Source organism: Trachinotus anak, unplaced genomic scaffold (genome assembly GCF_046630095.1).
Source record: "Trachinotus anak isolate AG129_WGS33_773 ecotype Australia unplaced genomic scaffold, CSIRO_AGI_Tana_v1 ptg000019l, whole genome shotgun sequence".
Lineage (NCBI taxonomy): Eukaryota > Metazoa > Chordata > Actinopteri > Carangiformes > Carangidae > Trachinotus > Trachinotus anak.
Genome location: NW_027273870.1, coordinates 16459140 through 16485657, shown reverse-complemented (window position 1 = coordinate 16485657; position 26518 = coordinate 16459140). Strand labels below are relative to the sequence as shown.

At 39.6% G+C, this 26518-nt stretch overlaps 1 protein-coding gene across 12 annotated transcripts; it reads left to right on the top strand.

Annotated features, from left to right (window-relative positions):
• Nucleotides 1-670: 670 nt before the first annotated feature.
• pds5a (PDS5 cohesin associated factor A) lies at nucleotides 671-26371 on the top strand. Of its 12 annotated transcripts, none has more exons than XM_071505312.1 (34): nucleotides 671-806; nucleotides 1725-1877; nucleotides 9691-9894; nucleotides 10500-10586; nucleotides 11083-11180; nucleotides 11871-11997; nucleotides 13618-13698; nucleotides 13889-14029; nucleotides 14243-14358; nucleotides 15025-15119; nucleotides 15255-15400; nucleotides 15773-15924; nucleotides 16295-16408; nucleotides 16847-16928; nucleotides 17047-17095; nucleotides 17249-17388; nucleotides 18078-18193; nucleotides 18761-18866; nucleotides 19088-19248; nucleotides 19569-19692; nucleotides 19888-20046; nucleotides 20257-20325; nucleotides 20540-20676; nucleotides 21023-21146; nucleotides 21281-21485; nucleotides 21972-22086; nucleotides 22278-22410; nucleotides 22730-22849; nucleotides 23073-23135; nucleotides 23521-23672; nucleotides 23760-23847; nucleotides 23946-24205; nucleotides 24434-24749; nucleotides 25174-25398. In XM_071505312.1, exons 2-34 carry the CDS (start codon nucleotides 1764-1766, stop codon nucleotides 25210-25212), a joined length of 4233 nt encoding a protein of 1410 aa, XP_071361413.1. In that variant the 5' UTR covers nucleotides 671-806; nucleotides 1725-1763; the 3' UTR covers nucleotides 25213-25398. The 12 variants fall into 12 exon arrangements, with proteins under 12 accessions (XP_071361413.1, XP_071361411.1, XP_071361412.1 ...); XM_071505310.1 differs by having other exon boundaries at nucleotides 23518-23672; XM_071505311.1 differs by having other exon boundaries at nucleotides 23070-23135.
• Nucleotides 26372-26518: the final 147 nt, after the last annotated feature.

The following is a 26518-nucleotide window of genomic DNA, read 5'->3' as shown; positions in this document are numbered from 1 at the left end:
AATTACAAATATAGATATGACATATACTGTGATGCCTCACCTCAGCCATATCTTATTTTCTTTCTTTCTTTCTTTTCTAATTTTGTCCCTGATTTTGGGAACTTAGTCCATTTTTCAGGTCAAGTAAAGCCTATTATCACTGCCGCGTATAATCAAATGCACACTATATCATATATGATATGATATAATGAAAAAAAAAGATAAAATAGCAGTTAGTCCCCTTGCAGAAAATCAACTTATTACAACAAAAGTAGACTGTTTTAAAGTTTAATCACTTTTTTCCAATTGTTATTTACCAATTGACCACTAGGTGTCACTACTCTCACCAATTTACCATTTCATCTCGAAAGTTAAGGTGCTCAATTTGTTGCTGTCGCTAGTAGCTCTAGTATTAGCAGTGGTGAGTAGTGACAAGAAATAGCAATGTCAGTAAAAGGATGGGTAGCAGAAATAAATGTTGGAAGACTCACTTTAGCCCTAATATATAATCTTGCAGTGGCAACAACTACTACAATCGTGGTGATGATAAAAATGATGATTAATATTAGTAGTGGGGCGGGGTTTGACAGGGTGATGATTTAGGAAATTAACCCCATATGTTGGTGAAGAAACAGAAAGTCAAGGGAGGCTGTTTGTGCTTGACTCCCGCCATGTATTTGGTGGTGCAGTACTCGTGTGGGACCGAGGGGGGCGCTCTGCACCCAGCCTTCACACAGACAGCACTGACTGAACGGACAGGGAGCTTTGTGCCGAAAACTAAACCCAACCTGTGTCAGACTAATGAATTAAAACGGCCCACTTGAGAGGTAAATACTAACGAGGAATCGCTTGGCAAACATCCTGGGGGTTTTAGCCTTAGTTGTATATTTGAAAACAGATGCATTTCGCATTTGTTGGGGTGTTCAAAATCCTTCGTGGGGGCAAGTTAGTGGTGAGATAGGAGGGCTCAGGGCGACGGTAGCAGCAGCCCTTCTTCGCCTGTGAACTAGCGGCAGTACGGAGCGATGCGTTGAAGTTGAAAAAAGACAGTAACAAGTAAATAAGCTTCATTTTTAAACTTCACAAAGTAGTTGCATTTGTCGGAAACCACAGGAACTGATCACGAGCAAGGCTGTTTGAGGCAGAGATGATTAGGTACTTCACTTCCTCTGTGATTGTCTGTAGCTGGAGATGTGATGGGTACCTGAGTAGTTTGCGGCCTAGGCTAACTAGTTAGCTTGAACGGCTAACGTGTATTAGCCGCTCGCTGCTAACACGACTTCCTTCCCGCAAAATGCTAGCCGCTAGCCAATGATGTTTGCACTGCAACTAGCTAGCTCGTTTGATAACCTGTATGACAGTAGCCACACACTAGCGGGTCCCCTGCTGTTTTTAAAGTGGGTTTCCAACAACTAAGTAGTTTAATAGCTGTAAGGTTACCGAAATAGCAGTTAAGCTAGTTTCTGTAGCTGTACGGTGTTTGGTGAGAAATTTACGGAAAATATGGAGCTGATGTTTAGCCGGGGCATTTTAGCATGCAAGCTAATAATATGCACAGTGCTGGTTTAATGTTGGCTTTCTGTTTGAAAAGTTCTCAGGATTAGGATATTGTTAAATATATACGCACGGTTTTGTCAATTTAAACTGGGAAAATGGATGATTAGCAAATGAGAATGATGCTTTAAATGAGGTTTTTGTAAGTGCGGTAGCATGGTTGTGTTGAACTTTTGTTTTCTGACCCATAGAGGCCAGTAGAAGACCGTGTGGATCATACATCAACAAGCATGGAGTTCCCGCAACAGCAGAAACCGGCGGGGGAAGGAAAGATCGTCTATCCTCCAGGAGTGAAAGAGATCACGGACAAAATCAGCAACGATGAGGTGGTCAAACGATTGAAGGTATGCTGATGAGGTTTCTTAGTGCCAAGATACGTTTGCTGCAAGTCCTATCCTCATGTATCAGTGTCCAGCCCTTGGCACAATACCAAAGCCCGTCTAACTTTGTAAACTACTGGATATTAAGTAATAAGTGGGCTCTCACTTATGGCAGGCTATTTTCCCAATCCTCTGTCCTTTCTCATTCTGTACCACAACACTCATCATCATGTCATCATAGAGTATTATGATGATGTTGAACTTCAGTGTGACATAATACAAAACAGAAGATAGTGCTGTTCAGAAGTGCTGAAGGCTCCAACTTTTCCAACCCTTCATCCTATCCCCTTAAGCTTGGAAAAATGGGATGATCCCAAAATGTGAACACAAGAAAAACAAACATTACATACTGAAGATATTTTTACTGCAGGGGAACAAAACAGTGACTCATGTTTAAGGGAGACTGAAGAAAACAGCTGCAGTAATGGAACAGATAATTCCGTTGACCTTTTTGAATATCAGTAAGACTCAAGTAGTCAGAGGGGGACTAAGTGCAGTATACCAGGATGTTCAATATTAAAACGTACAAAATTTGCATTATATTATAAGCGAGTGCCCTCAAATTTGAATCTAAACTTGCAAAAGCAAAGTGGAGATATGCAAAACATTTAAGAGCCACTGATCTATTTGTCAGTTTTGTAGCAATTTTGGAGGTAGCTTTATTCCATACCTGAGTTTACTTTAAGGTAAGATTGGTTATAATTGGATTTTGTCAGATTTGTCATAAGGCAAGATATATAGATAATGCAATCTTGATCTCAACCATACCAGTCTATACCATGTCACCACTTATTTGAATCTGCAATGGCTACTTATTTACTCTCTTTTAAGCTCTGTTTTTGGTCTCTACCAACTCTTGAGGAAAATATCAGGCTTTTAAATGATGAATGGTCCACCGTGTTCATCAGCTAGTCATTACTGAGTCTGTCTTCTGTTTGGCTGCAGCCTGCTGTGTCTGGAAATGACACTATTCGAGCAAGGGGAACTGTTGAGTTCAGTGATAATTCTCTGTAGGTTCATCACTACCAACGACTCCTTTCAAAATGTTTTCGCCCTGTCATCATTGTTTTTATAGAAGTATTGATTAAAGCCACTTCAGACGCAGGGTTTAAACTTTCTTATATTTCATGCCGATATTGAGGGTTTGAAGTTTGAATGGTACTTCAACCCTCACAGCAGTTTCAAAGTTGGTGTGTGCACTGCTGTGTTTATGAGATCCTGTGACACTTCTTAATCACATTAGATTGTTTACTACACCAATACAGAAATGTTTCTTTACATGCTGGAACTGTTTTTATAGTGTACCATAGCAACCATAAAGTATACAATCCTTGGTCTTAACACAATGGACAAATATGCTAAATAGCACGTTGTTGACTATTGTTGTTTATGTATATGTTTACAGATATATTAAATCTCTGCTGTGTGTTGTTTGAAAGTTAAAAAGGCTGGTACTAACAACGTGCAGTAATCTAGCTGATCATTTTGTGGAAGGGACGCAAGTTTTGTGTTGTACAGCCAGCAGAGCAAATAGTGAGTAGACAGCTTATTTGATCAGGTTAATGACCCAGTTATTTTAATCTACAGTCAGCCTCTAATATAAGTCCTTCTATAGTTTAGTCAAATGCCTAACTTCATTGCCACGTCACATTGCATGTTTTCATTTCTGAGAGTTTGTTTAGCACAGAATATATATCTTAGCTGCTTTGTTGTCAGTGTATTTGTAGGCATAGGTTTTGCACCTCAATGTCTGTTTTGTAGAGACTGTCCATCGATTATGGGCCTCACCCTGTCCTGTGTTGTGTTGGCCTTGTTCCTGGATTCCCTGCATTAAGTTAAGGAAGAATTATATGGAGTCTCGGACTTGCATTGTTATTTAAAAAAACATTGCTTTGACTTTTCCTTGGCTGTCATTGGATGTACCACTCTCATTTATCTTTTAGACATAGCTATTCACTTTATGTGCTGCAATGTGTAGAGTTGTGTTTCCCTCAGAATTAGATTGTATTTGTGGTGGTAGCTGACCACCAAATGAATTATTGAATAATACTGTATGAATGGTGCTTGGCTGCAAATATTTTAATTGCCAAGTACTTTGTTACAAATAAATTATGAACAGTATATACTGCTCTGTTTATTCACATTGTGTCAAACAAATAACAACCCTCAATGCCTCAGATTGGGTTAGTGAGTGTTAGTTACATATTGTGAGTGGCCTGTGAACTCCCGGCACACACATGCAGCACACTCTTCACCCCTCGATTGACAGGCACATAGAGAGGGCCGGTAAAGAAATAGAGAGGGATGGTAGGAACTATATGGATTTTTTTCAGAGTCCACCAGCCCACTGATGTGGCTGGATTTTGGATTTTTTGCTCCCAATGGCCAGCCCAACAATGAGAGACGGTTTTGTTGCCAATGTGGTGGTATTGAAAGGGCATTGCGTGGCTCAGGTCTGTTTAGCTAGTTAGTTCTTAGTGTGTGTTTATATGCTAGTTATAATGTTGTCATCATGGTTGTCCAAAGTATAAATCTACCATGTTGCTGTATTCTGCAGACACAAGATCTATTGCATGTCTGTCTGTCCTGGAAGGGATTTCTCCTCTGCTCTTGAGGTTTCTACTTATTTTTTTCCCCTGTTAAAGGGGTTATTTTGGAGAGTTTTTCCTTAACCAATTCAAGGGTTTAAGGACAGAGGGTGCTGTATGCTGAACAGAGTTTTAAGCCCCCTGGCAAATTTGGGATTTTAGAGATATTAGGCCATATAAATAAAATTGACCTTTTTAGTGTCTGTTGTGGTGGCAATTTCTGTTCAATAAAGCACAAAGTCAATACTTGTCTTTCTGCTAGCTTAATTCAGCATCTGCAGATAGACTCACTGCGCGTATGAGGTGCACGAGTGTCAGTCCTTTCTACTTTGAGGGTTACATTATCAGAACAGCATGTTCTATGGTGTCATGTCTTTTGTACGGAAACCAACATCACAGAGGATAATACAGAGTTTATCTTGTCTCTGAACATTGATTAATATTTTATTGCAGAAAGTAGTAGTATTGAAAGTTACATGTGTGCTTGGTATGCATTAGCTTTGGGAACCAAATGGCTTTTAATACCATTTGATAATATGCACCCCTCATGGCCACTTTAGGAACATTTTACCTACTCAGCCCAAGTCAAACACTGCCAACTGTCTGATTATTAATGTTGATGACTTGATTGGTCTAAGAGATTAGTGGGTCCACCCACCTACTCTTAATGACACAGGAATAGGGGTGGTGGAAAATTGATTCACTGAAGAATTGCAATTATTATACTCTATGATTCAGAATTGATTCACAAATGCTACAAATCTATTTTTGTATGTCATTAATAACATAATGTTGATGGAATGAAACAAGCAAAACCCTCCCATGACGGCACAGTGCTGCACCCACACGGTTTGTAGCAAACACATACTGGAAGTATCTTGTAGTTTGACTTAATAATTGGCTTTGCAAAAAGAAGGTGGCGTATTTTGTGAATACTTTGTACCTCATCACCCAGATATTAGCAAAGTGGAGCACTGAACTCAAAGTAGCAAGCAAGTAGGCTAAGTAACACACACTGCCACACTTTGATTGTGATAACTGAATCTACAGCCAATTTCATTTGAAAAGCTACAGATGGGGACCTTCATCAAGAACGAAAGCTTAACTGCCATTTAAGTTTCATTTTGCATTTCTCTGGAGTTCTTGGATGTAGTGTCCACCTATTGAATCGAGAATCAACTTTGAATGCATTCTCAACACAACAAATCAGAATTTAGTCGAAATGTATTTTTATCGTTTATTGTTGCAGGAACGGCGCACAATTAAAAGTAATTGTACCAGTGTTACCTAGCAGCTAATTTGCATTCCCTGGGCAGAGATCACCACCACTATTTGAAATTCACTGATGATTATGCACCTAAACATCTAGTTCCTCTTAATAATGCAATGAATACAGATTATGAATATCATTTCAATTCTTCGGATAATAATCTGAATGACTCTCTGTATATTTGTTGTGGGTCATGGATCATGACAGAAGTGTATAGAGAGTAACACAGTCATTTCTACCCTAAATTCAAATAATGTAATTGTGAAGATTGTTTCAGGCATTTACACAGATATGAGCTGTTAACATCATGCTATCATCAGACCTCACATTATTGGTGAAATAGGCCAAATAAGGATGTTTATAGTTTTGAAGGGGTAACAGCTGAGCCTACCCAGTGGCAAAGTATTTTTTACCAGCAAAGACTGGTCATGCTCTCTTTGATTTATCAAAGAAAACCTCTGTTTACAGGGAAAGAAGGGAGGATGCAGAACCAGGACACAACATCCGCTTGATCTGACTGTGTATCATAGAGATGGCTGTTTCAAGCCACATTTTTTCTCAGGGGGAAAAACAAAAAAAAACGGTTTCTGTAGCTTTCAGTATTTTGAGAAACACCCCCACCTGTGCCCCACATAACCCCCTGTTAGTTAATTAGTGAGCTGTAGAGGTACTGGTAGGAATATTTTGTAACTTTTTAAATAAAGCCAGAATAGTGGTTTCCCCCTCTTCTTGGTCTTAATGCTAAGCCAAGCTAAACTGCCACTGGCTGTGGCTTCATATCTACTGTACAGACATGAAAGTGGTATCAATCTTTTCATCTAACTCTGGGAGAGAAACCTAATAAAGGTATTTCACACACACACATGTTGAAATATTTCCTGAAGACTATAATTTGTGTGGAAAGATGCTCCTTTAACATACAACTTAATTCAGTTTCATATTATTGTAGATACTTTCATTGTACATTATAGTGATTGCATTAACAAAACAGTGTGTTTGTTGGTATGTTTTTTTGCTCTGTGTACCAGTTACACAATGAAATACAATCCAGGAGGAGTGAGTAATAGATCAGTTTATATTAAGGGGAACACATTTCCAATTCTGAAAAGTTAGTTGACAGGAAAAACACTAATACATGGTTTACAACATAGCCGGACAGATACAGGAATTTTGAATTTGGAACCAGTTCTCAACGGAAACCAGTTCTTGATTACCATCACTATTAGCAGGAAGGGAAGTTCAGAGGTCAACTTATCACAGATCCTGATATTTTTGCAATATGCAAATACCAGCCAATTCTGGAAAGTTATCACAATAACCATTTTATCCTCTGTGTTGATGATTGCGTGGTAAACAGAAAAATTGCCCTGTGCATTAACCAAAGTAATCTACCAGGAATACTTGCTTGCATGTATTCAATTAGCCCACAAGCAGCATTACCAGATACAACACTACATTGCATAGTGGCAAGATTTGAGCCAGGTCTTGCTCTTTGCCAGAAAACTGTGTTGTTTTGCCCTGGCCCGCTGTGCTAACGCTCCACTGTGCTGGTCATGTAGAAATGATTGAGGGACTGCATTTTTTTCCCCATGTCTGTTTAAACACAGCCAAAAGGTTCAATACCGTTGCTAACCTGTTTGAAAGACATCAAGGAGGGGAGGGGTATGTTTTTGACTCCACCCTGTGGAAGGAAATGGTTGTCGCTTTACAGTTTATCAGATGCTATCAGAGCTGCTTGCATGAATTACATGATTAAATTGTGGGTTCATTTCAGTTTAACATTTTGCAGAAACAGCACAACTGTTAAGGAGTCCCAGTCTTTGCATTGAAAACGTGTCACTCATGTTTTCAGACAAAGCTAAAATTCTGTCCAAATAAACAACAATAATTTAAGTGTTCAGAGACAAACACATACTATGCAGGTCACCAGGCCCGCACACTCGTCTTTGTGTAGAGTCCTCACCGGCTGGGTTGTGACTGTTTCTGATAAGGCCAGCAGAGGGTTGGAGAGAGAGAGAGAGAGAGAGAGTGTAGGAGTGAGTGTGGTGCTCTGCAGGTTGCTGTTGCCCATCCCCCACCCCAGCTGGCTGCCTGGCTGTTCAGTGAGCTCCACTGCTCTGCTTCATACACACACACACACTCTCGTAGAGGAAATGGCAGGTTAAAGCACAGCGTCCTAGTTCCTATCCATAAGAATGTTTAAGATTGGTGTGCATACAAGCTCCTCATATACAAGCATTCATGTTTACCAGGAAAAAAATGTCTGTCTATTTAACCTTTGTTATGAGATAATTGAAATAGGAAAAGGCAAATTAAATGTCAACCCCCATAATACACTGTTAAAATCTTTTATTTAGGTGATTTAGTGTTCTAAAAGTCAAAGCTCTCTGTGATATAGCAAGTGGAAAGTGTTCCTTACTTGGGATGTCATGTGAACCGATACTTTGGTACCAAGTTGATGGCAAATTTCTGAAAAAAGTTATGGTGCTTGTTTTCTGCAGTATTGAAGGTACTGAAGATGTTGCTTACTGGAGATGTAATTCTTCTGGTACTGTCAAAGGCAATATAATAACTATCATTGTTCTAGACTGACATCAAACTTGAGGAGAAGATGAAGGTAGGCACAGAAAACAAAAAACAACATGTGGAATGGCAATGGCAAGTGCAGGTGCATCACCAGGTCCGCTGTGGCATATGGGGGGGAAAAAACACGCCAAGACTGGTGTATGAAGATGTTTTGTATTTGATGTGGTTTTCCATCAGGCAAAAGTTGCGGAGAGTACCTGGTACTTGTTTTTTTGTGTCAACTGCGCTGAGGCTCCAAGTGAGCTGAGGCCATACCAAAAGGAGGTACAGATGTTTCTCTGTTTGGTATCCTTTTGATATCCTTCATTGGTCATGTGGGTGTGTTGTGTTGAAGATGATGAAAGGTTTGTGCATTGTCGCTATGATAATGAGTTTGCATTGAGAGGGTATATTATATGCAGTGGAAAAACCAAGTACCTGGTACCAAAAGTGAGTAGAGTAGAGTTGAGTTGGTATCATGCAGTGATTGGAAAAACACTAATACATGGTTTACAATGTAGCTGGACGGTTGCAGGAGTTTTGAGTTTATAACTGGTTCTAAACTGAAATCAATTCTCGATTCCCATCCCTTATAGCGGGAAGTTCAGGAGCAAACTTGTCACTGATCCCGATATTTTTGCAATACACAAATATCAGCCTGGCCAATTTATCTGTCCAGCATTCGTTGAAAATAATGTAATGATAAAGCTGTTGAGGTTTTTGTTTGTTTTTTTTTTTTATTGGTTCTAGTGGCTAAAATTGTAGTAAACTGAAGTCAGTTCAGAGCCTTTGTACTTCTCTCTTCACAGGCAATATACAAAACACTAAGTGGAGTTGAAATCTTGTGAGCTGAAGAAAAAGACCATCACCAAGAGTTCAAATGTCTCAGGAAGAATTTGTTTATTGTAAGCTTGGCGCCAAAGAGAAAGTGATGAGCAGTACAGAGCCAGCATGTGAATCAGAGTAGTGCCATGGCAATTTCTGACAATGTCTTGTCCAGCAGGGCATCTATAACCCGGATATCACATGCTATGTGTGTCTTGCCTTTTGTCCTTCTTCACTCATACTTGTCTGGAACTGGATTTGGGCAGTCTCCTCTAAGTTGTGCTTCTCCCTACATTCTTATCTATAAGACCTTGGTTACCATAACTATGGAGGATAAAGATGGGTAAAGAACAAGCTAAACATTGAATCATTGTCTGACAATGTGAGGTCATTATGATCTGAACGCTTGGGAGTGTTAGTGAGGCCTACAAAATAAGGAAAGAAGCCTAAAAGTGAGAAACTCATTTTAATTTGGGCCAATCAAGGTCCCTCCCATCTCACCCTCTTTTCTTGTTGGTCTGTTTCACAGATGGTGGTGAAGACCTACATGGACATGGATCAAGACTCTGAAGAGGAGAAGCAGCAGTATCTCAGCCTGGCACTTCACCTTGCCTCTGAGTTCTTCCTCAGGAACCCCAATAAAGATGTACGGCTACTGGTGGCCTGCTGTCTGGCTGACATCTTTAGGATCTATGCTCCCGAGGCTCCCTACACCTCCCATGACAAACTCAAGGTTAGGAACTGACCCTGGGCAACTGTATGACTAAGCCATAACCCCAAGGAAATAGTATTTTAAAAGAAGTCAAAGCTTTGCAGACTTGCTGATTACACCATTTGCAATAACAGCTGTCCTTTTTTATTTTATGAGCTGTAGTTATTTTACACTAAAATGAGCAAAATTAAATTCTTTGCAGCTGTTGTTTTTAATCTGAGTCACTCACACTATTCTGTTATGTTTGAAAATAATTTTACATAATATGGCCGGGAAGGAGGGCCCTGACTTCCTCTCTAAGTCATTAATCATCTTCAATTAAACAATATGTGCTTAGAACTGATTTTATTGTAACATTTTGGGCTGAACTTGTGACATTAAAACAATATTTACAAATGCATTAGGAGTTTGCAGCAGGATTAGCCTGTCAAGGTGCTATCCAGATTGAACAAGTGTTTCCTGCAAAACCATAGAGATCAGCTTTGTCTCTGCTTCCTCTGAACTAATCTGCTATGTCTTGAACTTGCAAGAAAACATCTTTTCTTTTTTGAGTTATCATCAATATTAACATCAAAACTGGTTAGCCGAATCACATGCTCAAGTGTTTTTTCTGTCTTTTTCTCCAGGACATCTTCCTGTTCATCACCAGACAGCTAAAGGGGCTAGAAGACACCAAGAGCCCTCAGTTCAACAGATACTTCTACCTGCTGGAGGTAAGGCGCTTATTTGGTTGAAAACATGAAGAGCTAAAGAGGGATGAGCTACTTGTGTTTAGAGCTGAAATGATTAGCTATTTAATTAGGTGAATAATCTGCAACTACTTTGACAGTCCATGAATTGTTTGTCATTTTTCAAACAAAAAATAATTTAATGCGAAAGGTTCTCACATTCCAGCTTCTCAAATGGCAGGATTTGCTGCTTCTATCTGTCATATAACAAAGTAGAGTGTATGTCTTTCAAGAAGTCACCTTGGGCTCTGTGAAGTTATCATTGGCAGTATTTGACAAGTTTTTGACATTTATAGGCCAAACAATTAATCAAATAATCAAAGAAAAAAATCTGCATATTCATCGCCAATGAAAATAATAATTAGTTGCTGTCCTACTTGTGTTTTATAGATTGGAGTTCAAAGAGAAAGTACACTGTTGAATTATTGGCTGTTGATGAAGGAATAACATTCCTGTGGATTTTTGTGATGCGTTTCTATAGAACCTGGCATGGGTGAAGTCATACAACATATGCTTTGAACTGGAGGACTGCAACGAGATCTTCATCCAGCTTTTCAAAACACTCTTCTCTGTCATCAAGTAAGGCCCTTGTTATTTGCTGCTGTGTCCTTTTGTGTTTTCCTCTTCATCTGGTCGCCCCTTACTCTGTCTTTTTACACTTCATATTAAAGTGTTTCACTTATTTAGAAACATGAGGATGTATTAGAGCTAGGTAATATAACTTAAAATGTATATCACAATTAATTGTCCTCACTAACAACACTAAACAATATATGGTTGTGTACACTGGTGCACAAGATTTGCCATTTAAGTATTATTTAAGTATTTGTTTGCTAAAATAGGAAAATCTAACTAAAATGTGCTGTATTTCACATGTGTTGCGACTATAAAAATCATTCATGTTCTCAATAGGCTTAAAACATTAATGGCTTCTGTTATTCCATCGGTGGGATGTTTTAGGGCATGGAGTGACATTATTTTAACAAATACTTGTATGATAGACTGCTGCATCTGAAATGACCTGCTCCAGCCGTAGCTGACCTATGTTATAGTGGACACGCATGGTTAATTACATCACTTAACCTTCAGTTATCATTAGAGCCGTTTTAATACCATGTGTAGGACGGGGTTATTATTGATAACTGTTCTTTATGTTCAATTTATCATTATTCTCTTTTTCCTTCATTGTAGTTCTTCCAGGTTTCATCAGGAACCACATAAGGGCAAAATGTCCATGTCTCAGTCTCTCCTGTCCATCTTTGTCCACAGTAACAGCCATAACCAGAAGGTTCAGATGCACATGATGGACCTGATGAGTTCTATCATCATGGAGGGAGATGGAGTCACACAGGAGCTGCTGGATACCATCCTCATCAACCTCATCCCTGCACACAAGGCAAGATACACACACATGCACACACACGTATATTATAATATACAGTGCATCCGGAAAGTATTCACAGCGCTTCACTTTTTCCACTTTTTGTTTTGTTATTCCAAAATGGATTAAATTCATTTTTTACCTCAAAATTCTACACACAATATCCTATAATGACAAAGTGAAAAAAATTTGCTTGAAATTATTGCAAATATATTAAAAATAAAAAACAGAAAAAAATCACATGTACATAAGTATTTACAGCCATTGCCATGACACCCAAAATTGAGCTCAGGTGGATCCTGTTTCCACTGATCATCCTTCAGATGTTTCTACAACTTGATTGGAGTCCACCTGTGGTAAATTCAATTTGGAAAGGCACACTCCTGTCTATATAAGGTCCCATAGTTGACAGTGCATGTCAGGGCACAAACCAAGCCATGATGCCATGGTGGTGGCAGCACCATGCTGTGGGGATGTTTTTCTGCAGCAGGAACTGAGAGACTTGTCAGGGTTGAGGGAAAGATGAATGCAGATGAATGTACAGAGACATCCTTGATGATAACCTGCTCCAGAGCGCTCTGGACCTCAGACTGGGGCGAAGGTTCATCTTCCAACAGGACAATGACCCCAAGCACATGGCCAAGATAACAAAGGAGTGGCTTCGGGACAACTCTGTGAATGTCCTCGAGTGGCCCAGCCAGAGCCCAGACTTGAACCTGATTGAACATCTCTGGAGAGATGTGAAAATGGCTGTGCACCGACGCTCCCCATCCAACCTGATGGAGCTTGAGAGGTTCTGCAAAGAATGGGAGAAACTGCCCAAAAATAATTGTGCCAAGCTTGTAACATCATACTCAAAAAGACTTGAGGCTGTAATTGCTGCCAAAGGCGCTTCAAGTATTGAGCAAAGGTTGTGAATACTTATGTACATGTTATATTTTAGTTTTTTATTTTTAATAAATTTGCAAAAGTTTCAAGCCAACTTTTTTCACTTTGTCATTATGGGGTATTGTGTGTAGAATTTTGAGGTAAAAAATGAATTCAATCCATTGTGGAATCAGGCTGTAACATAACAAAATGTGGAAAAAGTGAAGCGCTGTGAATACTTTCTGGATGCACTGTAATTTACTTGTATTAATTTTGCATTGTTTAGAGTAATTTTTTTATGCCTTTTTGATTTTCAAAATAAAATCAGGGTATTTATTTTGAATATTACAGAATAGGTGAAAATTGGAAAGTAAAATATCACATAACGGAATTAAAATCAGATCATAAAATTATGATGTTCAGCGCACAAGATCATTTTATTATTTCTTTAAATACTATGTGTGAAAATCAACAACTTGTATGAGATATCTTTCCATTTTTCTCTTTGCTTTCTGTTGATAGAAACCTACTCTAAGATGAGGACCCCATGACTCTAAACTTTAATGAATAGTGTATTTTTGGAGCAAGAAACACAGCTGTGTTTAGAAAAATGACAACAATGAGCGTTACGTTTTTTTCAACTGCTGTCAGCTGACATCATATTTGACACTAAACAAAAGCTGTGTGATGTTCAGTGAACCTGTGAATGTTTGGGTAAAATGTGGATAATTTAACAAACTAATCAGTGTTTAACTTTCCTTGGAACAGAATTTGAACAAGCAAGCGTACGATCTTGCCAAGACTCTGCTTAAGAGGACCGTCCAGACCATAGAGACGTGCATCGCAAATGTGAGTAGCATCCTGCAGTCCATTATGTTTATTTTCCCTTCACGTCTCAGTTATCTATTCTCAGTTTGACTGGGTTTTTTTTATTCTTGTCCTCAGAATCTGTCGACATAAATTTCTTTCTGTATCTGCCTTATGTCTTGTTAGACTAAGTCTTTATCTCATACACTCTGTTTTTCTTTTCCTTCCTCAGTTCTTCAATCAGGTTTTAGTGATGGGCAAGTCATCAGTCAGTGACCTATCAGAGCACGTCTTTGACCTTATCCAGGAACTGTTTGCCATCGACCCTATGCTGCTTACCTCTGTCATGCCACAGCTGGAGTTCAAACTTAAGGTAAACACACACACACACACACACACACGGTTGAGTCCTAATAGTACACATAATATCAGACCAGATCTGAGCACAAGATGGAGATGGTTCACAGTTTTTCACCGTTTTGTTTGTATTAAGAGTGTAACCATGAACAAAATTAATATTGGTTTAAATAGGAGCTCAAAAAATGTTCAACCTGTTACAAGAGAATTTTATGTGTTGTGTTTTCAGAGCAATGATGGTGAGGAGCGTCTAGCTGTTGTACGGTTGCTAGCTAAGTTGTTTGGGGCCAAAGACTCAGAGCTGGCCTCACAGAACAGACCACTGTGGCAGTGCTTCTTAGGGCGGTGAGTTACACATACACACATATAGTGATACTTTAATCTGATCCAGTTCAATCAGGACAAACAAATATAAAGAAAAGTGAGTTCATACACACTTTCCCATTCAGTTTTTTTCCATAAACACCCCATCATTATTATTTTCAAGGGTTGGTAAACTCATGGAGCCAGGGTAGAAAAATCCCCCCATGGAGTCTTGGTATCTTGAGATGATTTACTAAGTCAGGAGACACCTTTTTTAAGGTGGCTTAAGAGGTGGATGGTGTGTAGTGAAGTACTTAAATTTTCAATGGAAAAATAAGCGCAGGAGTCAGATCTGAATTTAATATCATTTGAGGGACAAAAGTTGGTGAAAATCACAACAGAAATCCCGGTGAAGAAAAGTTTTAATTTCTGTCAGTCAACCAAACAAGACGATTGCCTAATTGAGCATTGGTTGAGGTAAATCATAGGAACTCTCATAATCTCTTGACTGAGTTAATAGTGCAAGGAATGTGCATATTCAATAAGAGAGCAAGCAAATGAAGTGAATGAGTAGTTTCCTTGGTAAAACAGTTGTTTAGTTTTTTTTGCATTTCATCCATCAATCACTTTCTCCTTCACTTGCTTTATCAAAGTATGATATATAACCCAGTTGAATTTATTTAATCTGAAACTGATGGTTTTCTCCAGGTTCAATGACATCCACGTTCCAGTGAGGCTAGAGTGTGTAAAGTTTGCCAGCCACTGCCTCATGAACCACCCAGACCTGGCCAGAGACCTGACAGGTGTGCTTGTGTTTTTGTTTCTCTGACTCAGTGTGCCTTCTTCACTCCTCTCTTCTCTTTAATTCAGCCCTTTCTTTCACATCATTCTCTGAACAATAGTGTTATTACATGTCTTTCTCTCCTTTATCCAATCAGAGTATTTGAAGGTGCGTTCCCATGACCCAGAGGAAGCCATCCGTCATGATGTCATAGTCACCATCATTAACGCCGGGAAGAAAGACCTCAACTTGGTCAATGACCAGCTGTTGGGCTTCGTACGGGAAAGGACTTTGGACAAGAGGGTGAGACAAATGTGCACTCACATATGGTGCATCAGTGGTGCAGATATTGTTATAGCCATGTAGGAAATTATTCAGATGGTATTTTAGGTATTAGTAACGCAGTTAATAAATATTATGTTGCCTAATTCTGATTATCAGCAGTCATGGGCCTTGGAGACATTGGAAAAAAAAATTCTTTAAGCACATCTCACCCACATTATCATGTACATTCTCATTAAATTCTGCTTTGGTCTGAGTACAAACACTACAGGAATTTCCCCCAACACCAGATTACTTCTTTGATAAAACAAGACAAGTAAATTGACTTTCGGCATCTAAATTTAATACTGCCCTCCCTGATCTGTTTTTCCCCTGTTCTCCCTCCTCATATAGTGGCGTGTGCGCAAGGAGGCCATGATGGGCCTGGCTCAGCTTTATAAGAAATACTGTCTGCACCATGAGGCTGGGAAGGAGTCTGCCCAGAAGATCAGTTGGATCAAAGACAAGCTGCTGCACATATACTATCAGAACAGCATTGATGACAAGTGAGAACAGTCATACTGTACAAATCAGCTCAACTGCATGTATACATGGATGATTTAATGCTGCAAAGAACAACACAGCCTATGTCCAGCATGCAATTTGTGGCTGTTGCCATGAGAAACGGCTTTAACTTTTAGGGATCAGCCGACAGAATCTGATGTGTAGTAGATTTTCTTTTTCTGTGAGCGGCCAGTGGGAAAGATACAAGGAGTTGCAGTAGATCAGTTAAGACTAGTGACACAGACTCAGATCTTTATTGATCTTCATAAATTACAAGTTTATTTGTGCAATGAAATTAATATGGACTCCTTACTAGTTTCATTCTCTCTGTTTTCACATAACTCGCAGTGAACTCTCTCCTCCTTTTTACAGGTTATTAGTAGAGAAGATCTTTGCCCAGTACATGGTCCCTCACAGTCTTGACACAGAGGAGAAGATGAAGTGTCTGTACTACCTGTACGCCTGCCTGGACACAAATGCTGTCAAGTCAGTAAACCTGCTATATTGACACCTTTCAGCACACACGCAGCCACACATTTTAGATTGTACACAGTAATTATGGCCTGTTTGTCTTAATGTATGTTTGCTATAAACATTATTGATTTTTTTTTTTTTATAAAATACACAATGGCAGCAAACCCAACCCAGTTTCTATATTACAATATATTATTACTATAATACAATTCACTGTTGCTGATCAATTGCACCAATCACCAGAAAAAATTCCTTGTATGTGAAAACATACTTGGCAATAAAACTGATTCTGATTCTGATTCTGATATACAGCATGAAATCAAACATCACACTAATGTGTCAACCAAGTACATATCCCAAGGACTGCATATCAATTGCTCCCTGTATTTTTGACACATCTCCTCTCACTTATTTCTCCTCTGTCTTTTTGTAATTGATCTTTGCTTTCAGGGCTCTGAATGAGATGTGGAAGTGTCAGAACATGCTCAGAGGCCTCGTCAAAGAGCTGCTGGACCTGCACAAGCTGCCAGTGGTGCGCTGACACATGCACACAATTACACACAAAACTGACCATCTCCTCCATGTGTTTTTAGGCTAATTTCTCTACATATCCATGACTTGTTTCTCTCTCTCTCTCTTTCCTTTGGTAGTCTGAGTCCAATAACACAGCCATGTTTGGAAAGCTGATGAGTATTGCCAGTAAGTTGGAAACCCACTAACACAAACAGCATTTCAACTCTTGCACTGAGTCACTTTTTTCAATTGGAAAAGGTACATTTTTCCCAATAATGTGTGTGGCATTCTAATAATTTAATCTTAACGCTTAATCCTAACTCTGCTTGGTGTTTCCAGAGAACCTGCCAGATGCAGGAAAGGCCCAGGACTTCATGAAAAAGTTCAATCAGGTTCTCGGAGAGGACGAGAAGCTCAGGGTCCAGCTGGAGATGCTCATCAGTCCGACCTGCTCCTGCAAACAGGCTGAGATCTGTGTGGTGAGAGGATACTGAACACTCTTCGATCTAGCATATACACACTCACAGACTGACTGCCAGTGTTATGCCTCTTTTTGGCACATATGCACAAGTGTTAACATTGCACACACATCAACCGCAAAAACATGATTAGGCTCAATGGTGTGAGTTTGTTTTTGAGCCCCAGTTGGAAATTAATCACTGCAGCTTTAAATCCCAGGAGACTATGTGGTTGCTCAGAGAAAGAGGGAAGTTGTGTTATAGACTGAAAATAGTTCATTCTTTCTCTGTTTTCAAGTTGTGGTCACATAGACACTACCATTCAAACTTATGTAAGTTTTTAAGTGTCTAAAAGTAGAGCATTTATTCACGAATGATCAATACTTAATCGCTGGTTCATGATGACAAAGCAAATCTTGCAGCATCTTATTTTTGTTTTTATTCTTATGTTAATCGACTCTCACATTATTATTGTGAATGACTTGGTGAGATCAGCTCTCATGGCGAAGTGGGTTGATCTTAAACTATGTACAGAGATACAATAACAGATGTACCTGTTGTGTTTAAATTTTAGTTAGATTAATATGAAACTGCATTATGATCAAAAGGGAAGGTTGTCCCACATGTAGGAATAAAACCCTGATGCAGATACACAAGCACAAATCCATGAATGTTGGCATTAACAGTCTTGCTATTTGTACTTTGTGCAGAGGGAGATCACTCGGAAGTTGACGTTCCCCAAACAGCCCACCAACCCCTTCCTGGAGATGGTCAAGTTCCTGCTGGAGCGTATCGCTCCTGTCCACATCGACTCTGAGGCCATCAGGTCTTAAAAATTCATAATACATTCAACACAACAAATATTTTGGTTCGGTTTTATTCTCTAAATTTCTCAAGTTCAAGTCTAAATTCTAATCCCAATTAAATTGATTGCGGTAAATTTGGATTATAATTGAAAGTCATGAGGTTGCAATTGTGAATCCTGTTTCATTAGATTTGACTGGCTTTTTGTACAATACACCAAAACACAGGACAACCACGAGTGTGTGTTCCCCTGTCTCTGATAAAGTGCCTCATGTACTCCTGTCTGTGCTATTGTGTAATACCATTACCAGGCTTTTCTCATTCACTGAGACACCTGGTGGGGGTGAGGTGTAACTGCAGGCCTCAGTCAGGGCACATATTAACCCTTTCTGCTTTATGGAAAAACACCATAAGAGAGGAAGCACTGGAACTGATTAATTTTAGTAGATAAGTTACGCAGCACAATACTTTTTTTAATGTTTAATTCTTGCTATGATGTTGTCCCAGGAGAACTAAAAGTGCTTTATTTTGTCTGAAAACACGCAGGTTTAGATAAGGTTAACTTAAGGATGGTAATTTTTTGTTTTAGTGCTCTGGTGAAGCTGCTTAACAAGTCCATTGAAGGCACAGCTGATGATGATGAGGAGGGTGTTACCCCTGATACAGCCATCCGCTCAGGCCTGGAGCTACTCAAGGTACATGACATGGACCAAGCACGGTGGTTTCAAGTCTGCAAAAGTTCATTTTCATATTGCAAAGTGCATGATTTGTAGTAAATAGGGTGGCTTTTAACATAAAGGAAACACTGCCACTGTCTTCTTAAGGCTTGAGTATATATTTCTAGGTAAGTAATATTAATATCTAATTAATGAATTTAAGAAAGTAAATTATGTCCACCCTATTTCATTCCTTCTAGGTCCTGTCATTCACCCACCCCACAGCGTTCCACTCAGCAGAGACCTACGAGTCTCTGCTCCAGTGTTTGAAGATGGAGGATGACAAAGTGGCAGAGGCAGCCATCCAGATTTTCAGAAACACTGGGCAAAAAATCGAGACGGAATTACAACAGATAAGATCGTAAGAGAAATGAATATGAAGTGAATTCTTAATTGATTAATTCAGCCTGTACGTTGCACCTGTGTTGAACATCTTTCCAGGGCAGTAGTTTATATACAGTAAAGTTTAATCAGACTCAGTCTAAAAAGGTTTCTTCTTTTTGATCTATGAAGGAGTCAGTCTTTGTTACTACAGACGAGGGGAATTGTGCTTAAATGTTGAAACTGCACAATAAAGGCAAGCTGGCCTGAATGACTGCATCCACACCAGTCCACATGGAGACTGAATAAAAGGAAGAGTTTACTTTGTGTAAGTCCTGTAATATCTGCTCTGTCCATCAGGACCCTGATTCCCATCCTGCATCAGAAAGCTAAGCGCGGCACACCACACCAGGCCAAGCAGGCCGTCCACTGTATCCATGCCATCTTTAACAACAAGGAAGTGCAGCTGGCACAGATTTTTGAGGTGGGAGACCATTTCCTAACTTACTGAACCTGCAAGGATCCACCTTGTGTTACAGATGGAAGAGTATTTTTATTTATGTCCGCTTGCATTGCACATTTTGTTCTCTCCTATTTTTCCACTGTGTATATCATTATTTATTGCAGAGACATTTTTTTTGTTCAGATGGCCTTACTATGTGTTTTGCTTCACCTCCAGCCTCTGTCACGCAGTCTGAATGCAGACGTCCCGGAACAGCTCATCACTCCCCTTGTGTCATTGGGCCACATCTCCATGCTGGCCCCAGATCAGTTTGCCTCACCAATGAAGTCCATTGTGGCTAACTTCATCGTGAAGGACTTGCTAATGAATGACAGAGTATGAGTAGATCAAACTATACACTTAAACAGACACATGATACCAAGCATATATAACTACACACTTTGTATTGTTTTGTATTTTCATAGCATTGTCACGGAGATTGTTTATAAATTATGACTTCTAACCAACATGCCCAGTCATGAATAAACACAGGATTGTTGTCATTGGGTAGCATGTGTATAAGCAAAGATCCCTTTGTCTCTCCAGTCAGTGGGAAACAAGAATGGCAAGCTGTGGACCACTGATGAGGAAGTCTCACCTGAGGTTCTAGCTAAGGTAAGAGGCAGGCACTGCTGGGATTTATTTCACTTAAGTCCAATCACATTATTCTTTTTTACTTCATGAATGCACATCCACAACCACAAAGATTTCCATTTTGTGTGGTGGTGTTTTTTTAAAAAAAAAAAAAAAAAAAAAAAAAAGGGACAGTCAATTGCAAAAGATCAAGGCCCCCACTTTCTCTAATTATATGCTCTTCCTGTTCCCACAGGTGCAGGCCATCAAGCTGTTGGTGCGTTGGTTACTAGGAATGAAGAACAACCAATCCAAGTCCGCAAACTCCACCCTGCGCCTGCTGTCAGCCATGCTGGTCAGCGAGGGAGACCTCACAGAGCAGAAGAAGATCAGGTAGCTGTGGGGTTGAGGGTCACTGTGCTGGGTCAGAGTAGAGCTGTTAGAGCAATGAGGGTATGTGGGAGAGTTCAAAAACAGCAAACTTTAGATGCAGGTCTCAGTGTGTGACTATGATCCTACGCAACAATAGTTTTAATTCTTCTAAAAAAATGGAGCTGTAGGAGTTATACTACAGCCAACAGCTCCTTAGGAAAAAAACAAGCTAATGTCCATAAAGCTTATTGATTTATTACAAATTCCAATTTAAATTAATGGAACACATTTGCAAGTTACAAATGTATTTTAATTTTTACATTTTTGTTTTCTTTTTCCCCCTTGTTTTTTTCCTTCCTCCTTGCAGTAAATCAGACATGTCTCGTCTGAGGCTGGCTGCAGGTGGAGCCATAATGAAGTTGGCCCAGGAGCCCTGTTACCATGACATCATCACACCTGAACAGTTTCAGCTCTGCGGCCTTGTTATCAATGTCAGTCTCACCTTAACATCCTTTTTTTCCAGGCCTAATGAGAAGAAAACTTTTCCATTAGTCAGTACAAAAAAAAAAATCTTTACTTTAATTGAGTTTGTTTTAACCCTGAGTTTCTTCCCTCCTGCGTACAGGATGAGTGCTACCAGGTTCGTCAGATCTTTGCTCAGAAGTTGCACCTGGCTCTTGTCAAACTGCTGCTGCCCCTGGAGTACCTGGCTGTCTTCGCCCTGTGTGCCAAGGACCCAGTGAAGGAGCGCCGCGCCCACGCCCGACAGTGCCTCCTCAAAAACATCTCCGTCCGCAGAGAGTACATCAAACAAAACCCACTCGCTCAGGGTCGGTGTTCATCCTGAAACTTCATTTGCTCCATGATTACACATGGCAGCTCTTGTCAGTTCAGAGAGCATAACATAAGATAGGAGAACACAACATATCTCAAGTTTTTCACATGGTCTTTATTGGACACCAGTAAAGACTAGGAAAGAAACAGTTACTGGTGCTAATTCTCCAGTCAGAGATCATTAAACCACCGCAGGAGAAGAATTCACAGTGAGATGATGTAATTAAAAGAGCATCAGTCAAACCTAAATTGAAAAAAAAAAATGATGTGGAAAGTATGATGGAAGTATGGCATTTAAATTTATTTCATGTATGTCATTTTAATACGCTAAGTTAGGTTTGTTAAGGTTTATATCACAAAGTATAGGACAAACTACTTTTTATTCCTAAAGGCGTTGGCATGTCACATTCAGACACATGAGGATGGCTGGATGGAAACACACTTATGAACATTAAAATTAGATATACTCTCTCTCCCCACAGAAAAACTTGTCTCCCTCCTTCCTGAGTATGTCGTTCCCTATATGATCCACCTGCTGGCTCATGACCCAGACTTCACAAAACCACATGAATATGAACAGCTCAAAGACATCAAAGAGTGAGTGTTCACATACATACACACACACTGTCCCTGACTCCCAAGATACAGCTTAGAATTTGTCTTGTAAGAGGTGTCCTCATTTTTCAATTTTAAAGAGAACATTTTATAGTCATAACGTTAAAAATCCACAAATAAAAATGATAGTGATTACATTGTGTTTATTATGTGTGTGTGCTTATGTTGTGTAGGTGCCTGTGGTTCATGCTGGAAGTGCTGATGACCAAGAATGAGAACAACAGTCATGCCTTTCTTAGAAAGATGGTAGAGAACATCAAACAGACAAAGGATGCACAGTGTCCTGATGATGCAAAGGCCAATGAGGTACACACACACACACACACACTTTTATTCATGAATAAGTTAAAACATAAAAGGGGATGAACTAACAAACCTGAAGCAGTGAAATAGAAATGGTTTTGTAAGTCTATTGAACAGACTTTCAGGTTGGCATACAATTAGATGCACATGTATAGAATATATGGTCAAGATGTAATTCATTTAAATAGTAACTGTGGTGCAACCATCAGGAAAATTGTGTCTGTTATGTTAATGGAAAAGTAGTATTTCTAAAAAGAAACGAAGCACAAACTATTGTAATCAGATTATCCTAACAGTGTTTCTGGTGTTGTTGTGGTTACAGAAACTGTATATTGTCTGTGATGTTGCTCTCTTCGTGATCGCCAACAAGAGCACTGCATGTCACCTGGACTCTCCGAAAGACCCCGTCTTACCTTCCAAGTTCTTCCTCATACAGGACAAGGCAATACACACACTCGAATATACACACCATCATATGTGTAGATACTGAATTCAATCTTGTGGGATCTTGTTTGTGGCTCTTCTCAAACAACACTTTCCACCACTCAGTGATGGATAAATACTGGACATACACTTTGAAGATTAAAAAAATTTAAAAATCATGACCTTTGTAGTTGATATATGTGGTTTATGCCAATCAAATTTTCTGTTACTTATTTCAGCAGGACTTCAAAAATGATAAAGAGTATCTGTTGGCAGATATGAGACAAATGCTGCTCACTGGGAAGGTAAATACAAAATACTTCATGCTTTCATAACCACTGTAAACAGTACCATACAGTCAGGTGAGTGCTGAGTATCAGAGTGTGTAATGCTTGATTATAAGACGTGTGTTTGTTTAACTGGGTGGAGGGCTGTAGCATAAAATGGCATCATCACCTTTTTAGCATGAATTAATTGGGAAACTGGAGTTCGTTATGATGTCGAGCTAAAAAAGGAAAACTACATCATTTTAAGTTTTCAACCATCCAAATGAAGATATTTGTATTCTGAGTATACAAGTATAACGCTTGAGTCTGACAGAGGGCCACATATAGGGCATTAATATAGACTCCAGTGATACATTGAAGCCTGATCACTACACCTCACTGCTCCTTTCTTTTCTTTAAGCAGCCTAAACCAGCTCCAGTGTTGGGAGCTGTGAACAAGCCTCTGACTGTACCAGGAAGACGGATCTTCACCAAGACCACCCCAGCCTCAGACACAGCCAGTAACACCAGCACCAACTCCTCTCCACTGAGCTCCTCAACCATCAACAAGAACAGGTAATCACACACTCGCTCCCATGTGCACATAGACTGAGAATAATGTATAACAACTGAGTGATTTTTAAAAAAAAATGTGTCTTGTAGTAACAGCAACGCAGCCACCGAGGCATCAGAGAGCCGAGCGCAGGAAAACAATGAGAACCCAGTGATCAAGATCGATGAGGTGAAGAAGGTAAGCTCAGAGAGGAGAAACAGATGTGAAGTGGAACTACACACACTCAAACTTAAAGCTGTGTTTTCTTGACTGGGCTTTCTGTTACTGTCTTTTAGGATGAGCCAAGTCTAAATATGACCCCTGATGCCGGGACAGAAGCGTCGCCTGTCAAGCGACGTGGCCGTCCACCGAAAACAGCTGCTGCTCCTGTAGCGGCTGAGAAAGAGGGAGCAGCGGCACCAACAGGAGGTGGAGCTGGCAGAGGCAGGAAGAGGGCAGCTGACTCCAACTCGTCTGCAGAGTCAATCACCATCAAGATGTCCAAACAGCAGTCGCAAAATGATGAGGGGACGAAGAGACAGATTGACTTACAGAGGTATGGAGCCAAGGAAAGAGAAAAGGCACAACAAAAAGTAAAGTAGTCATGTGGGCAGATAAATAATAAGCCAGAAGAAACTGATAGGCCAAAGGGAAAGGCTTCACAATGGTGCTTTTAACTTTTTAGTCCCAGTTTGTGTCTCTTAAACCAATAGATAATGAACATAACTTAATCCTGTTACACAGAAGTCCCACCATCCTTCAGATTTCAACTTTTTTTTCTCAGCAGGGGGCCGTTTGTGAGCAGAGAGAAGGAAAAAGTGAGGATGAGGGAGCCTGGAGAGGAGACAGGGAGAGCTGTAGGGACAGTTGTCGTCCTCCTAGGCAGTGAGGGGGAAACTGAGATAGAGCTAGAGTCTAGCCCAGAGGGCGTTATCTGTGACAGGAAGGACAAAGAGCGATACTCCCTCACACAAGGACAGACCAGCTGTGCAGCCATGGCCAACAGAAATAGCCAGGGAGATACCAAGTCCACAAGGAGGAGAGTTCTCTTTGGCAGGCAGGGAGAGAACAACAGTGGAGAGAAGGCAGGCGGACTGGCCGTGAGTTGGTTTCGTACAGGATGTCTCTAAACATGGCATGTCTCGCTACGGGGCCTTGCAGAATTTTCCAGCTCTTGTGTCTTGTATAAAACAAACAACCCACTGAACTACAATGAATTTGTGTTTCAGAGAAATAATTTACTATTTTGAGAAATACATTTAGTTGCTTTCTTCTGAGACTTAAATGAAGAGATATTTTTTTCATTGAGCTGGCACTGGGAGGTGATCAGATTAGCTTAGCATAGAAAACTGGAAACAGCTAGCCTGGCTCTGTGCAAAGTTCAAAAAGATACTTAACAGAACCTCAAAAGCTCATTAAGTTACACATTTATTTAGTTTGTTTAACCTGCAAACATTCTGCATGATATGGCATGGTATTTTAAATCACCAAGACTGACACTGAGTTCAAACTTTTGTCTTTCAGGTAAAGAGAAAACCTGTAAAGGTGAAATCCAGACTGTAGAGAATGGGCCAGATTCCTCCTCATAACCTTCCCAACCCTTCGCACATGCTCCTCTGACTCTTAAAGCTTTCCTGGACACATTATGGACCTTTCGTAAAACACACACATAAAGGATGCATATGCACACACACACACACACACACACACACACACACACACACACACACACACACACACATACACACATCCTAGAAGGTTTTAAACACCTTGTAGACATGATTTGAAGCTCATTGTATGTAGGTCTTACTCAAAAAACATGTTATTTTTTTCCTTTGTGTTTGTTGCTCTTTGCTTCTTTTGTGGAGCTGTTTTTAAGAAAAAAACAGGATGGACATTTTACAAACATTTTAATCTGATTATGATTGTTGCTTATTAAATTCCCTGGGAAAAATCCTACTGTATGTCTCCTGACCTCTTCCTCCTTGTGTCTTCTGTTGCACATTAGTTTTATTTGAGTTCACCCGTCTTACTTATAACACAGTTATATTTTGTAAATACCCATGTGCAACTTTACAGTTAAACTTTTTCAATATCCAAGACAGTTAAAAATTGCAGCAAATGGCTAAAATATGGGAACATCGATGCATTTAACAGATGTACCGACACCAAAATTTTATAAACTTTGGTATGTTTAGGTTTCTAACTTTGGTATGTTTAGGTGCTTTAGTTTGGTCATAGCGTTACAAGGCCAAGTAGAAACTCTCAGTGGCTTCTTAACTGCCACCTGTAATGCGTTTAAAGGCCTTTTGATTCATTTCCAGTGTGTTCATGGACAAATTTAAGCTGTCAAACTTTTCTGAATACTGTGTTCCAAGCTCTGTTTGCCTCCTCATCCCCTAGACTGGTCAGGGGCTCGGGCTGGGTTTGAATTACCTTTTTGTTTTTTTACTGCTGAAGTATGTAACAGTACTTTGGAATGCATAAATGATATATTGCTATACAAGTATGTGTTCAAGGTTTTTGTTCATCTTTTACAATTAAATATTTTTTGTACTTTTGTCAGTTTTCTGTTGGGTTAAAGCCTGGTGTTAGGCATTGAGTGAGTGGAAATCTTGCAGGTTGTGTTGATGACAACTTATTTTTGATGTAGTTAAAGTATGCCTATTCTCATGATCATATTTAATTTTTTTTTCCAGAAAATAAATGCTTTTAGATGTTATTGTGTAGCGCATTTGTCTTGATCACCATCCTTTGAAGTGCTGCACTTGTGGAAGTAAGAGACACAACACAGGCAAACGGTTTTTTCACTTTTTTTTAATCAAAGAAACATGACACTGTCACAATAAATAACCATGCTTTTTATACT

Excerpts from the sequence above, each read along its gene's own strand:
- pds5a (XM_071505306.1), top strand. The coding sequence starts at position 1,764 with ATGGAGTTCCCGCAACAGCAGAAACCGGCGGGGGAAGGAAAGATCGTC. Across the intron at positions 14,030-14,242 it reads AGCTGGAGTTCAAACTTAAG|AGCAATGATGGTGAGGAGCG; the intron begins GTAAACACACAC and ends TTGTGTTTTCAG. Across the intron at positions 20,047-20,256 it reads ACTTGCTAATGAATGACAGA|TCAGTGGGAAACAAGAATGG; the intron begins GTATGAGTAGAT and ends TTGTCTCTCCAG.